We start from the raw sequence: 13,877 nt of genomic DNA, 5'->3' as shown, positions 1-13,877 counted from the left end.
TAAAGCAATTTTTTGTTATTAGATTAGAAGATTATTTTAGACTCAGTTTTGTTCTCGCAATTTAATTGTATTTAAGCCAATTGTAGAAGGAAATCACTGCACAGTGATTTTTGTAACCCATGCCCAGTTACAAAAAAAGCTAAACAGTGGCAATCACAAAGCTCCAATGCTAAACAAAACAACAAATTAAACAACAACTGGAGGCTACATACTGAACTAAATACAATTGTAATTTTCCACAGCCAGAGCAAAAAAAATTAATAAACAAATACACTATATTATAAATGTTTTGCCAGAAGACAAAATACTGTGATCCTTGCACAGGTGAATAGATCAAGCAATAACACAAAAGACAAATAAATGCCATTGTGCACATCTGAATATTATTCTGTTATCAATTAGCATGCCATTTAGGAAAAGATCAGACATTCTTCAGATGGCAATTGCATTCTGCTTAGTGCTTTATCACCAATTGCTCTGAGAATTTACATTACACTGTGACAAATGTCAGTATCAACAGAAATTATGTGTGGCCATTCTCTCCCATTAGAATGCTGAGTGTGTGATAGTGTTTTTTACTCTCAACCATTCACGACAAACACTCTTTTGTGGGCTAATGACACACACAAACATCTTTAACTCATTATCATTTAGCCAAGAAATCACACTCTAGCTCCGCAGTTTCTCAGATGGAATATTGCCCGCATGATACAAACAACTTGTATATTCCTGGATAAATAAAAAGCAAGTACCTTTCTTGTGAGTACCATCCGATTTGGAGCCTTGTGGGTCTAATGAAAAAAAGATCAGGTTTAATCACATGATATTCTAACAGCAGATGTTTAGCTTTGCGGAACCAACAGAAAAAAACTATAGAAGCAGCACGGCTCAACTTATCTACTTTTTTACTTGCCAACACTTTTGTGATTTGAAGTGTGTGGCAGGGACTATTGGGTGCTAAGGGCATACTAAGGGCAAGAGCAGGTAAGAAGGGATGCACTAATTTGTTCAAAACTTCAGAGCGGGCAGGACAGGAGGCAAAGCATTGAAATGAAAGAAAGGATTGGGGTTGCAATGCATATCTGGTCACAGGAGGCAAAGGTTAGCAAAATGCACTTACAGATGCAACACACTCGAAAGAGGGAAAATGCAAAGACTACATGTCAAACTGGCTTCACTTAAGGTTTGCACAAATTGTAAAATAACTTTTGGTAGTTAAAACTGATTTGCCAACAATTGGGTTGCATGACTGTGCAATACAAAAGGAATGGGAACTTGCTTCCTAAAATAAATCCTAAATGATTAAGATGGAGGACATATGACAGGTCACAGTGCAATATTCCAGAGTCAATTTTCTCTTGTGACCTTCCTCAAAACCATACAGACACTCCTACAACTCATACTTTGTGTATCTCTTTGTGCATCTCTTGCACAGTTCTGTATGGTTATCACAAGGACAAAAATACAAAACTACCATACACACATGTGACCAAATATATTGTGCACAGTTATACGTCAATGAAAACGAATTCAATCTATTTTTATGAGGCAAAAGCATTGTAGGTGGTCATAATTTGTATGCTACTTAAGACAGAAATCACTCTTCCATTGGATTGCAATTAACATACACAAACATAAAAGTAGACGGGTGATTTAAGGACTTCAAAGTTAGGCTTTTTTCACCAAATCCAATTGCATGTTGAGCATAATGCCAATAATGGTGTAATCCAGGACATCCCTGGATGCTTATCCTTTGTGTGAAAGATCTTTGTTAACCATTCAAATCTCATTCAAAATTAACCAGTATTGATTGTTCAGTCTAAAGTCTTTAGATAATGACAATTACAAATATTGTAGAGGACTCTACTTCTGTCACCTAGAAAAGACTTTATCCCTGTGCATGTCAATCACCAATTGTAGGGCTACAAGAGAGCTAATACTGAAAAAAGGCTATAGGAGTCACAAGACATACTAAACAGCTAAAAGCTATGCCAAAATAAAAAAGAAATTCTATTCATAGCATGCTTAGAATATTAAAAACAACACTTCAGAATTGTGTTTTTATAATATTTAATAGAACATGCATCACCAAAATCAGATACAAATGTACCTAGTTTGACCTCTCTGAATAGATTAGTTATGTGTCGCATTACAAATCCATGTCTCAAAAAGACAGCGATAAATTGCACTAGAAATGAAATAAATTGCACCCTCAACTTCAAATCCGAGTAGCAGAAGTTTTTAAATTAAATTTCCATGGATGATTGTGTCTGCAGCCCTGTGAGAATGGGAACAATTTGTAGGCGATGAGCTAAATCATGTATGAACATTTTAAATCAGACCTAACCTTGCTCGGTCTCAGTGTCGCTTGATTGTTCTATTCTGTTGTGATGTTTCTTAGAGGCCTGCAGCCCCTCGCATCAATTTTGTTACACATGAGAAACAAAAAAGTTATTGCAATCCCGAGACAATTAGCTACCTCCATGGCAGAAGTACAGATCGTACCACCTCTATTAATTGGAGACGTTGGAAAATTCTGAAGCTTGATGTAACAACATTTTTTGTAGTGGCATTTGAAAGGAGAAAAAGCTGAATTTAGCGGGGACATATTTTGTGCTCTTGAAGATTCTGCTGGGAGAAAAATATTGGTCTCTAAGGGGCTGTTCACACTAAAAAGTGTTTTTATGCACGTGTTTCCACTGATTTTTTATTGCAAACTTGTGATAGACAGGCGTCTTTGGTCATTGTGCTGTTTCTCGCTGTTTGTTTTAGCATCTCACACACATTTTTTAGACGCTGCGTAAAGAAACCTACATTCTTTAATATACGTTGTGTTGCGTTTAGCTTTTTTAGCTCAAAACACGTTCAAGCCATTTTTATTTGTATAGCGTTTTTCACAACACACACCTCTTCAAAGCAGCTTTATAGGAAATCATGCATTATCAAAAAAAGAAACTGTAATATCTATAAAGTCTTTGAGTGATCATTGTTTAGTTTGATTAAATATGATTGTGTATAGAAATTAAATCATTTAATAATATTCACTAATTCACTAATAATTAAAAAAGAAATAATTGTATTTAGAACCTGTAAGTAAGCTGAAGGCGACTGTGGCAAGGAACACAAAACTCCATAAGATGTTTGTTAATGGTGAAAAATAACCTTGCGAGAAACTATGCTCACTGTGCTGCTAAACAGCATGAATATAACACCAATATTACTTATTTATGTGCAGTGCAAGTCATGGTTTTAAATTTGTAAATGTTATAAGTGTTGAGGTCAAATGTTTAAAAAAATTATAATATAATAATAATATATATATTATTTGAGTGTAGTCCATCAATGAACAAAGGTGATGCAGGCAGAGATAAATGATGGGGTGTATCACATATCAGCCTGCAGGTCATTTCGGTGATGTTTGGTGGGGTCCACGCTAAGTCCAAGATTCAGGCAGTGGCATATGAAGTATCCGATGTCTTAAAGTTGGAGTTGGCATCAGTTCATCCAATGTTCAGTCTGAACAGCTCCTATGGAAGTTACTCTCTAAAGACAGCAGATATCCAATTCATTAGCTTCTACCATTGAATAATAAACACTCAAAAGAACTCGATCAGTCTCTTTTGATCATATTTTCAGTCATTCTTCCTCATCTAAAGCAAGTGAAAAGCACATCAGTAGGTTCACCATTGCCATTTGTATATGAACAATTCGCCCCCACTCATTAAGAGAACTCACATTAATTCAATTAAAGTCCCATTAAGCATTTGCTGAAAGCACCAAATTAACACCAAGCTCCACCAGCTAATAATGCTTCATTTCTGCACTTCATTACGTGAATGAGGAGATGCAAAAAGGTTACAGAGACATACAGGACATCCAAAAAGAAAAGAATAAAAGCAATCAGTAAATATACCGCTGCAAACTGTATATTTACATATGTACACTTGTCTAATTGAACCCACTCAGAAGCAAAGTGACATAGTAATCAGAAAGCATTACACTGATCATGACCATAAAGCATTGTGGTGGCTAATTTGAAATAGGGTGGGTGTCTGTTGGTCAACGAGAAAAGGGGGTATAACTGTCTGCGACGTGGCGGAACAGCTAGTGATTGTGCTATTTGGGTGGAATCTGCAGCACCTCGTGGCTGTCGGCCCCCGTACCACCTCACAGTGACTGATGCAAAGGGACAAGGTTAACACGGGTACCGGAGACACAGCTGCACTTCATATCACTTCATCACTTGCAGCCGCAGATTACAGATCTAGCTACCTGTCTGCGAACAAACGCTCCTTTCTTTTCTAGCACACTGCACCGTTCGGGTTTACCCATCCCCAATTTGTTTAATGCAACACTATGATCTGTAAACAAGCATGAAAATTATTTTCAAGGGAAAATTATTTAAATGACTGAGATTTAGAACCGAAGTGCGTAAGTTCTGTGTCACTACAGTCTCCAACAGAATTGTGAAAGTAACGATTATTTTGATTATATAATGATTAAATATTATGTTTTCCCGAACAATCCCTGTCTTCGTTGTTTGGACAAACAGATAGTCCCATCTCAAACTTGCACCATTGGTTGAGCTACTGTTGCTTTGTCGAGCTGGTCATGTTTTGAAAGTGCCTCGGAGACACAGTGTTTGCAATTTTCCTACTTGAAGGTAATTTACTATAGTATGTAAGTAACAGTTCTTTGGATTTAAAGCATTAATTCAATGTGATTTACAAAAAAAGATGAGTCTGGAGTGCAAATCCGAATGCAGGGATCTCAAGACGTATTTTTCTAAGGTTCAAACTATGTAAAACTTGACAGAGCAACCTGTGTATAATCATGTTCATGATGCAACGCGGCAAAAGTGAGACGCATCCATAATTTTTTATAATATATTTTTTATTTGATTATTTAAATGAAATCATTCAATATATGTTGCAACCATTATATATTGAATAGTTTGTATTTAAGGGGCTTTCTCAGCAAATATTTATACATGCGATTAGTTCTATTAATTAATCGGCATACAATGCAAGTAATTCAATCAAGAAATGTAATCGATTGACAGCCCACCCCTAATAAGTATATTAGACTTATAACTGTAAGTATAAGTAATATATGTATATTCTATCATAAATATAATATAGTTAACATAAGTATAGTTTTCTTATGGAATAGGATGAAGAAGGCATTTTAAAATGTAACACACTTCAGCGTTAATAAAAAAGCATTCATTGATTGAAAAGATTGAAAAGAGAGCTCTGAATTTATAGCTCACTTGGCCCGAACTGCAGGGGGTGCCCCAAATATGCCAGGGTATGAGATTTCCGTTTCAATTTGATCCTAGCTAAATCAGTTGGAAGGGTTTCCCACAGTGAGTCCCAGTCATGATCAGTGTCATTTTTTCTCCTGCCAGCACATTCGTTGCTGCAGGCAATTCTCATCTTTTTCACTGTTGCTGTACAACCAAATTTGCAGGAGAATGCAGTAATCAGAGGAGTTGATCTCCCCTTCCTATGAGCTGGAAAAAATATGTTCTCACATTAGATGGTGTTTATGTAGAACCAACTATCTAAATATCCCTGTGTCAGCTTTGGTTTAGGAATTCCTTGGAATGTTCTGGGTTAAATAGAAGTTAAGCTTTGTGGCATAATGTTGATTATAACAATCATTTTGACTCATCTCTGATGCAGTCATAAGACTTAAATATTATATGTTAACATAAGACTAATGTGGAAAAATTGCTTGTTGTCTGTGCAAACCTATATCCAATCTTTCAATATTGTTGTCATGATGATGTTATGGTGACTACACGCCTCTTTTGATATACTGGCAATGTGGGTACATGTACTGCATGTTCCCACAGCTATTATGATGATGAAAAACCTCTAGACGTATATCTGTCTAAAGTAGTCCCACCCCAAAAATGGCAATTTATGCAGCTTTCCAGCTCAAATAACACATTTTTAATGGAAGAATTAATGTAAGTACTTTAACAAAAATATGAGCTTCACATTTCGACATTTAATCCTCTGGAAGCTGGTACCTTTTTTCTTAAATGTGCCTTTTTCTAACTGCAATTTTGGCTTTTTAAAGAAGGGTCAGGTCAGAATTATATTCTGTGATTTTTGACATATTGTCAAAAATGCTGTTGAATGAGCTTAAAATTTTATTAAATCCAGAACATTTCTTCTAAGAGACGCTGTGAGGTGGCATACTGTGGGAATTTTTCTATTGTGTTTTATAGTGGAGCAGAGAATACTGCCGAGAATGTGTGTGCTTCCGGCTCAGAGTGCAGTTACATGGCTGATCTGACAGCCATGGTGAACCATTGTGTTTCATAATGTCTGGTCTGGTCATGTGACCACAGGACCCATGTGCCCACATAAAATGAAGTGAATGAATTACATAATGAGATCACAGCAGAGCACCAATATTTATCCAGACAATGATGATCAACTGGCACTTAAGTTACTTATTCATATTTTATAATAGCATGTTAATATAAAAATAAACCAATTGGATTTCTGGTAATTATGGTTTGAATTGAAGCCTTAAAGCGATGCAAAGTTAGTAATATTGAGAATATTTGCTGATACTTAAAAGTCATTTTGAGTGAGAAAATAATCAGCCAACTGCACAGTATGACACTCTTCGCCAGAAACAAGATTGCAGCAAAACTCAGCAAAAGGCAAAAATGGAAGATGTCAGAATTCATTCAGCATATCACAGCTCTGACTGTCCAAAAAATAATAATACAAATAAATAAATCCTTTGCCACAAGCAAGGTTAAGATGCAAGGTCTCTCAAAACTGGACAGGGCCATTTGTCATTTAAGCATTCAAAAGGGTTTTAACATTCTGGATAAAAGTCCCAGGATACATTGCTCTAAGGTTCCTATCATTCAGTAATGCTTTTACATACCAGTATTTTGAAATGACAAGTGAGAAAGTTTAACTTTTCCTGAAGTCATACATGTACAGTACATATCTTATTATGATTTTTTGTCCAATAAAATGTATATGTTATTATCAAAATAGGGTTGTATAAGAGCCTGAAGTAAAACATCTTGGTTAATAGCAAACACATTATAATGCCTTTCATTGATAAGCCATTACCAAACATTATTAAAAAAATGAAAGATCAGTTACCGGTCAATGCACATGCAAATGATCAATCATCTTGCCATCAGACCTTACATTTTTTCCTACAAACAATGCATAATCAAACATTATTTTTCACATTATATTCTCAAAATATAAGCATTGAGTACAGTACATGCACTTCCATTGGTGCACCACTGCACAAATTCACTATAGTGAACCAATCTAAAAAAGTGTCACTAAAAGTGTACAAAAAAAAAAAAAAAAAAAAGCAAAGAACATGTTTTGACCATTTAATGAAATAAAAAGTGTTTGTCCTAAAAACAGATATTCTTTTTAATATTGCCAGTTTATTGAGAACATTTTGTAACTGATGTACCCTTGGGGGAATTCTTTTTTAGTTTACTTCCAAGAATAGCTAAGGAACAGTTACACTATAATTTGCAGTGCTTGACACTGTATAATAAGGAAACCTCTGACATGTACCTTGCAGTAGCTATTTCTAACATTGCCAGCACAAGTCACACCATATAATATATAAGATGCCAAGTACCACCATAGACATACTCTCAGGATAATGATACAAGATCATGAACCTTAAACAGGAATGTAGCCAGCTTGAGAACAACTACTGTATCTGTGATGATGCAGAAAGCATTTATTTTACTTTTGTCAAAGGTAAAAGCATAAGGTAGGTTGCTTTCAGGTATATAATTTAATTTTGGGCATCAGCTTCAGAAAGAACATGCTTCAAAATCTGAATTTGAAAATAGAAATAAAATAATAATAATAATAAAAAATAGATCTTATCTATGTGCATAGTATTTGAATGGATGATGGAAACGTGTTGGTTCATTATTACCTGTTTCCACAGCTTGTTATTGAAAAATAGTCAATAGTCAACATGCACTTGGCTGTATGTAATGTATTTATTTTTAGTTAAGCTGTAAAATCTTCAAGATGCATTTAAAAATACCCATTTAAAAAAATATTAACTAATTCTTTGCTACATTCCTGTGATATCCAATAGTGTCTTGGTGGATACACCAACCTTTAAAATTAGGTCTGATTCTTGCATCGTAACCGGACACTTTTCCCATAAGCTTATCCAGGAATTCTGACGGGGGCATGGGGGTGGCAGCTTTCCGAGCCGCTGCTTGTTGTGATGCTGCCAGGCTGGGAAACAGGAGAAAGACAGGTGCATTACACAGCTATTCACCTACAGAATCAAACCCCTGTCTTTTCTACAAATGTACCAAACAATGCAGGAGAAGGACAACATTGTGATAATTTTTTTAATTGTGTTACATTTTCTGCCCTAAGGCAACCATTACATCTTTGACTCAAGGCACTTTTTTATTTCAAGTTAATAATAATATTGTATTTAATTTTCAATGATATCCAGTTTAATAAGAGTTCAAAGGAACACATTTCTGGTTTTATGTTAATGAAAGGTACTTGAGCCTAAATGATGGGCCTTTGGGTGTAGATAAGACAAAAAATGTCAGGAAACACTGCTCTAGACCAAAGAAGTGTCCCTGAAAGAACTGAATGAATGAGGATAGTAATTCTGAGACCTCTTCATACATACAGTAAGTATCCATGTCTTCATTGGTCATTAGATGCCATTAGAACTTAATTAGTGCTAATAGGGTACATATCTGTCCCACTGCCATCTTAGTGTAACCTGCCTACTGATTTTGTTCTTACTAAATGTCAGGCCACTAACTAGCCTGTGAGACACATGAACATTCATCCCATGGGCATTTAGCCTATGACCACTCTTAATGCTGATTAGCCATGCTTTTAACTGACCCACAGAGCTTTTAGATGGCTAGCATTTATTTGTCATCTTTCTCTAATCCACAAAGGACTTCATTGTGTATCTTCTTCAAGTTCTCCAACACACCTCAATTTTGACGAAAACACATAGGAACAATGGACCTTTTTTTGTTTATTGTTTTTAAATCGACACCATCAGTGTGTCTTACAAAAATGCAGGATAATAATCATAAAATAGCCTGTGGTATATTGATTTCACCCAAGTCCTTGAGACATGGTTCATTTCTGACCAATTTCATGGGTCTGTCTTGAGGGGGAATTGATTTATTTTCTTAACCAGCCACTGAATCCTGTCTAACTGTTTTGGCGGCATATCCATTATTCTTTCATGTCTGCATGGCCAGCTATACATTCAGTTCAAACTAACCAATGGTCAGGCTTTTTCTGTTCCTCACATCATTATTCTTTTTGAGCATTAACATTTAGCTTGTCTGCTCAAGTAACTGTTAAATTGAAGAATTCTTTGGCATTTAAATGTGGATACATCAGAGCAAAATAATCTTAGAAATTCTGCTCTGCATTTCAGGAACACCATGAATTTCTTTATGTTAAAAGTGTGTGATCCCAAAGAAGTATTGGTTTTAAAATGTCAAAATTTGAATGCGCTGAATTAAACTAGTTAATTGAAGCATGTCCAGAACTGTTTGCATTCATCTAAATGCATAATGAGAGGAGAAAGTGGCAATTCAGATTTAACAGCAACTCTGCAGATGCTGGTGGAGAAATAGAAATGATTATGCCTATCAAACATTATAATTTTTAATAAATGAAAGATATGGGAATTGTGTATCACAATGAGACCATTCAAACAAAATCCTTTGTGTTGAATGTACAATTTGGCAATGTTAACATAACAAGATTAGTCATGGTATGACAGATTATTTTGTCTCTTTCAAAGCCACTCTCTATCATTAAAGTCTCCTTATATGAACCAGTGCTGTTGGAAAAATCTTTGTGACAGTGTGAAATCTGAAGATATAGTCTATTAGTTTTGGTTCCCTGCATGTCTATCTCATAGTTACAATTTGTAAGTAGTTGCTGGCAGAGAAAGAGCAAAGCTGGATATTTAATGTGGGTTCTAGACCACCTCTAAACATGTCGCTAGTAATTAATGGCTTCACTGATCAAAGCAACATTGCTGAACAAATGAACCCTGATCAATGCTGACCATGGCAGTGAAGAAGGGCTTGAGACTTCTGCTGATGTAGCAAGAACCAAACCAGAGCATTCTGCCAGAAAATATATGCAAACATCCCAGAGACCTGCATAATTTTAAGGTGAGGATCCAATTATTAGCCCTAAGTGTAGCTCATTATGTTCTTAAGACCACTGATGAACAGAATCTGTATTGATTTCACATTTTGTAACTCTCAAGAAATCAAAGGTCTCTCTGGCACCAACGTGCCATTTCTTTAAGCCCCTCTCAATTGATCAGTGTGGTTTCTGAAGACCAGAAGAAAACATATCTTTCAGCATGTCCAGCAAAGCATTTCATATTCATACATATTTTGCCATTAATAGCCAAATATAGAGGATAACCCTTGAAAAATAACAAGATCTTCAATTGATCTCATAGAAAAAGGTGGTGGATCCAAAATCAAAATAGGACTACCAGTGATAGGCTATTTGTGGCAGGATCTGTCTTGGTCAGTGATGTATCTAATTCATCAGCAGCTGGGAATGAGTCTGTTTAATAACAATGGTTACAAGGAATACAGGCTATTTTCTTCAGATGTTGAATTGGCCATCCTTCCTCTCATTTACTGTGCCTACATTTTTAATAAGAACATTACTGTAGGTTTGCAAAGCACTACTATAAGACACAAAATTGTAACCATATACAGCGTGAACCCTACTCTGTTTCATTCATCTGTTTCATTCTATCTGTGCATATACAATTACCAGTGAAGGACTCTTAAGAGACACAATTCTAAACTCTGCTATTACATGATGTTAGCCCTTAAGACACAGTTTAATTTTTCAGAGATTTCACTGTTGAGCTCAACAGGCATTTGGTAATGTAAAACAAGCAACTACACTTTCAAAGTGAATGCTGAGACACACTTGGGTCTTTATGCAAACCAATAGAGATGACACAGATAATAGAGGTCATGAACATGGCATTGTCTACATTTTTTCTGTCTGTGCCTGGACAAAAAATTACAAACAATACTTTTTTATTATTATTTATATGTTAATGGATTTAGATGCTACACATATTTTACATGTGATGATAAGTCACAAGTATAATGTAAAGATACAATTCAGCCAAGACAAAGGAGAATGGGCCTCACATTTATGATTGACTTATGACATTTTTTTCTTTAGTACATTTGTTTTAAGATTTCCTCAACAATTTGACATATGCGGGCGGCAAAGCCACATTTTCCTATATCATATTCTATGTCCATTTTAAAAAGAAAAGATGCAAATGCATTCTGCATACTGTCATGCCAATGCTGTTTCCATTAGTTGAATTTAGCAGACATACAGTATTACCTGCATAGTTCTCTGTGTGATGACAACATCATGCCTGTTTCATGCATGGGCAGCATTTTAATAGCTACGCATCACTTCCCCCTGTGAAACTCACACAGCAGCCTCTCACATGACAATCCTTGCATGAGAAGTGTGCAAGCTGACATGGAAATCAATTATAGAGAGGTGAATTTCATAAAACAAATGATGTTTGTGTATGATTTGTATTTGTCATTGCTATTGACATTGACAGGGTGATCAATGTTTAGTAATAAGTCTGCATGTGAAATGAGTTTGGGGTGTAGGATAAAACTGGGAGAGGAGAGATATCAATTAACAAGTACTGCAAAGTTCAGCAGCAAGAGCTGAGACTGCAATATTATTATTCTTGTTCATGAACTAAACAGTACCCACAGAATGCAACATAATTTCTGAAAACAACTTGCTAGAAAAGGTAAATCCTTTCATGATACATTTATTTTGGTAACACTTTACAATAAGGTTCCAATTGTTAACATTACTTAACTACCTTAACATGAACTAACAATGAATAAATGTACTAATACATTTTTAAAATCAAATGTTTTGTTAACATTAGTTATACACTACATTGATCTTACAATGAACAATACAATTTTTACGTTTTTATACAAACTAATATTAAGATTATTAAATGCTGCAAAAAATATGTTGTGCATTATTTGATCATGATACCTAATGCATTAAATAATTTTAAAGAATGGAACTTTATTGTAGAGTTACCTTTATTTTTTGGTATTAGTTTTTATAGAGTATTGTTAATTGAAATGTGTTAAAATATAGTATATGTGAAAAACAATTTAGAACTGGAAACAGATTGCATCCGTCAAACTAATATCAATATTATTTTTCAGTAAATAGTCAAATTAAATAAACGTGCATATTAAACATAGTGGCAAAATTGTGGTATAAAATTATATATATATTATATTGTCAATCAATTGCACTGTACATTAAGAGACCTCTATAAACTTAGGAATTACGTTTATATATATATATATATATTTGTTTATTTTTGTGTAAATTAAATATATTATTATTTCTGAATGAATGAATGACTGACTGACTGAAAGAATGAATGAATGAATGAATAAATTAATGTTGGTAGATACCAACTGGCTTGTTTTGTTAACCCTCATTTTGGGCCCCATCGTTTTAAGGACATTTTTTTATCACAGCACAAAACATGTCATATTACATCGCTCATTGATTCATTTTTGGGATTGAGTTATTGTTTTATGCCTGTTGATAACTTTCTATTCGTCAAATGACCACTAGTATTCGCTGTTTTCCGGTTTAAAGGGAATCCTGTGCAGTTTCAAATCTGGATGGTCGAATGTGACGGAATTACGACTTAGTTATATGTTTTAATTGGTAAACACACGTATATATAAATTAATAATAAAAATACCATGAACTAGGATGTAAACGAGGCAAACATTACTTGAATTAGTAGGCTATACCTACAATATTCTCAGTACAAGTAGCCTAAAGAAATCTATATCAGGAAAACAGGTTTGAGTAAAAACAATATAAAACCACCATGACACGTACCTGAAAAACACAATAGTTTCCCACAAATAAATCCCGAGTGCGAACATTGTGTCAGGATAGAGATGAGTAGATGTAGTTAGCTACAGCTCAGTGCACCCAACAATTCCTTCTCTCACTTCTGAGCTGAACAATTCGTCCTTTGCTTGTCTGAGATTTCCAAAAAAAAAAAAAAAAAGAAAAAAAAAAAAACGGGGGAAAAAGCATCTCAAGAGCATACAGACGAGCTGACCATTTCCCCCGAAAGTGACTGTTTAGGTTGAAGCCGAGCTCCCGTTTCAGGACCGCGGACAGAGACTTGAGCGGGTTGCGGAATTTCAGGTGGAAAAAGCGCTGCAATTTATTTTTTTTTCTCAGATTTTCATTCAGGACAATCCATAACAGCTTCGCATGTGTAGTCGCCCAATAATTTTCAAGCACGCTCCATCGCAAACGCATCTGGCGATACGCGGGTGCGATTTGAAACAAATGAAACTATACTCAATCCCCTCACAGCGTCGGAATGCCACCAGTCATAAGAAAAACATACGTACGCGTCTGTTCTGTTCCTTCGCGGTTCTTTTGACGCGCATCCCCAATGGATAATGTGTCGCTTTCAAGCCACACGTTAGTTTTAGCTACCTTTAACGGATGTGTTTTTGCAGGTAGTCTTATTTAGTACGTACTTGCTTCCAAGGGGTGAATTGTTACTGCTGCATGAAGCTACTTCCATTGTCTGCTCCAGTTAGGAGACGCTGCTCATTTTTGGTTTCAGTGTTTTTTTTTTTTTTTTTTACCAGAATCCTCTTGATAAATGCCAAAGCGTCGATATTTCAGCGCACAAAGTCTGTACCATCGCTCATAAGCGACACATTAACGCCGCCAGCCTCA

At 35.4% G+C, this 13,877-nt stretch overlaps 1 protein-coding gene across 1 annotated transcript in view; it reads right to left on the bottom strand.

Annotated features, from left to right (window-relative positions):
* The window catches only part of LOC127617091 (glycine receptor subunit alphaZ1-like), a 62,220-nt gene extending 49,133 nt beyond the window's left edge, over window positions 1-13,087 (bottom strand). Inside the window, exons 1-2 of the mRNA XM_052088975.1 lie at window positions 13,011-13,087; window positions 8,149-8,273 (exon numbers count right to left, since the gene is read on the bottom strand). Of these exons, the coding sequence (XP_051944935.1) occupies window positions 8,149-8,273; window positions 13,011-13,057 (172 nt within the window). The 5' untranslated portion in view covers window positions 13,058-13,087. The remainder of the gene's footprint in view (window positions 1-8,148; window positions 8,274-13,010) is intronic.
* Between the last annotated feature and the right edge of the window lie 790 nt (window positions 13,088-13,877).

Source organism: Xyrauchen texanus, chromosome 23, assembly GCF_025860055.1.
Source record: "Xyrauchen texanus isolate HMW12.3.18 chromosome 23, RBS_HiC_50CHRs, whole genome shotgun sequence".
Lineage (NCBI taxonomy): Eukaryota > Metazoa > Chordata > Actinopteri > Cypriniformes > Catostomidae > Xyrauchen > Xyrauchen texanus.
The sequence above is the reverse complement of the archived record's forward strand: the minus strand, read 5'-3'. Positions and strand labels throughout refer to the sequence as shown.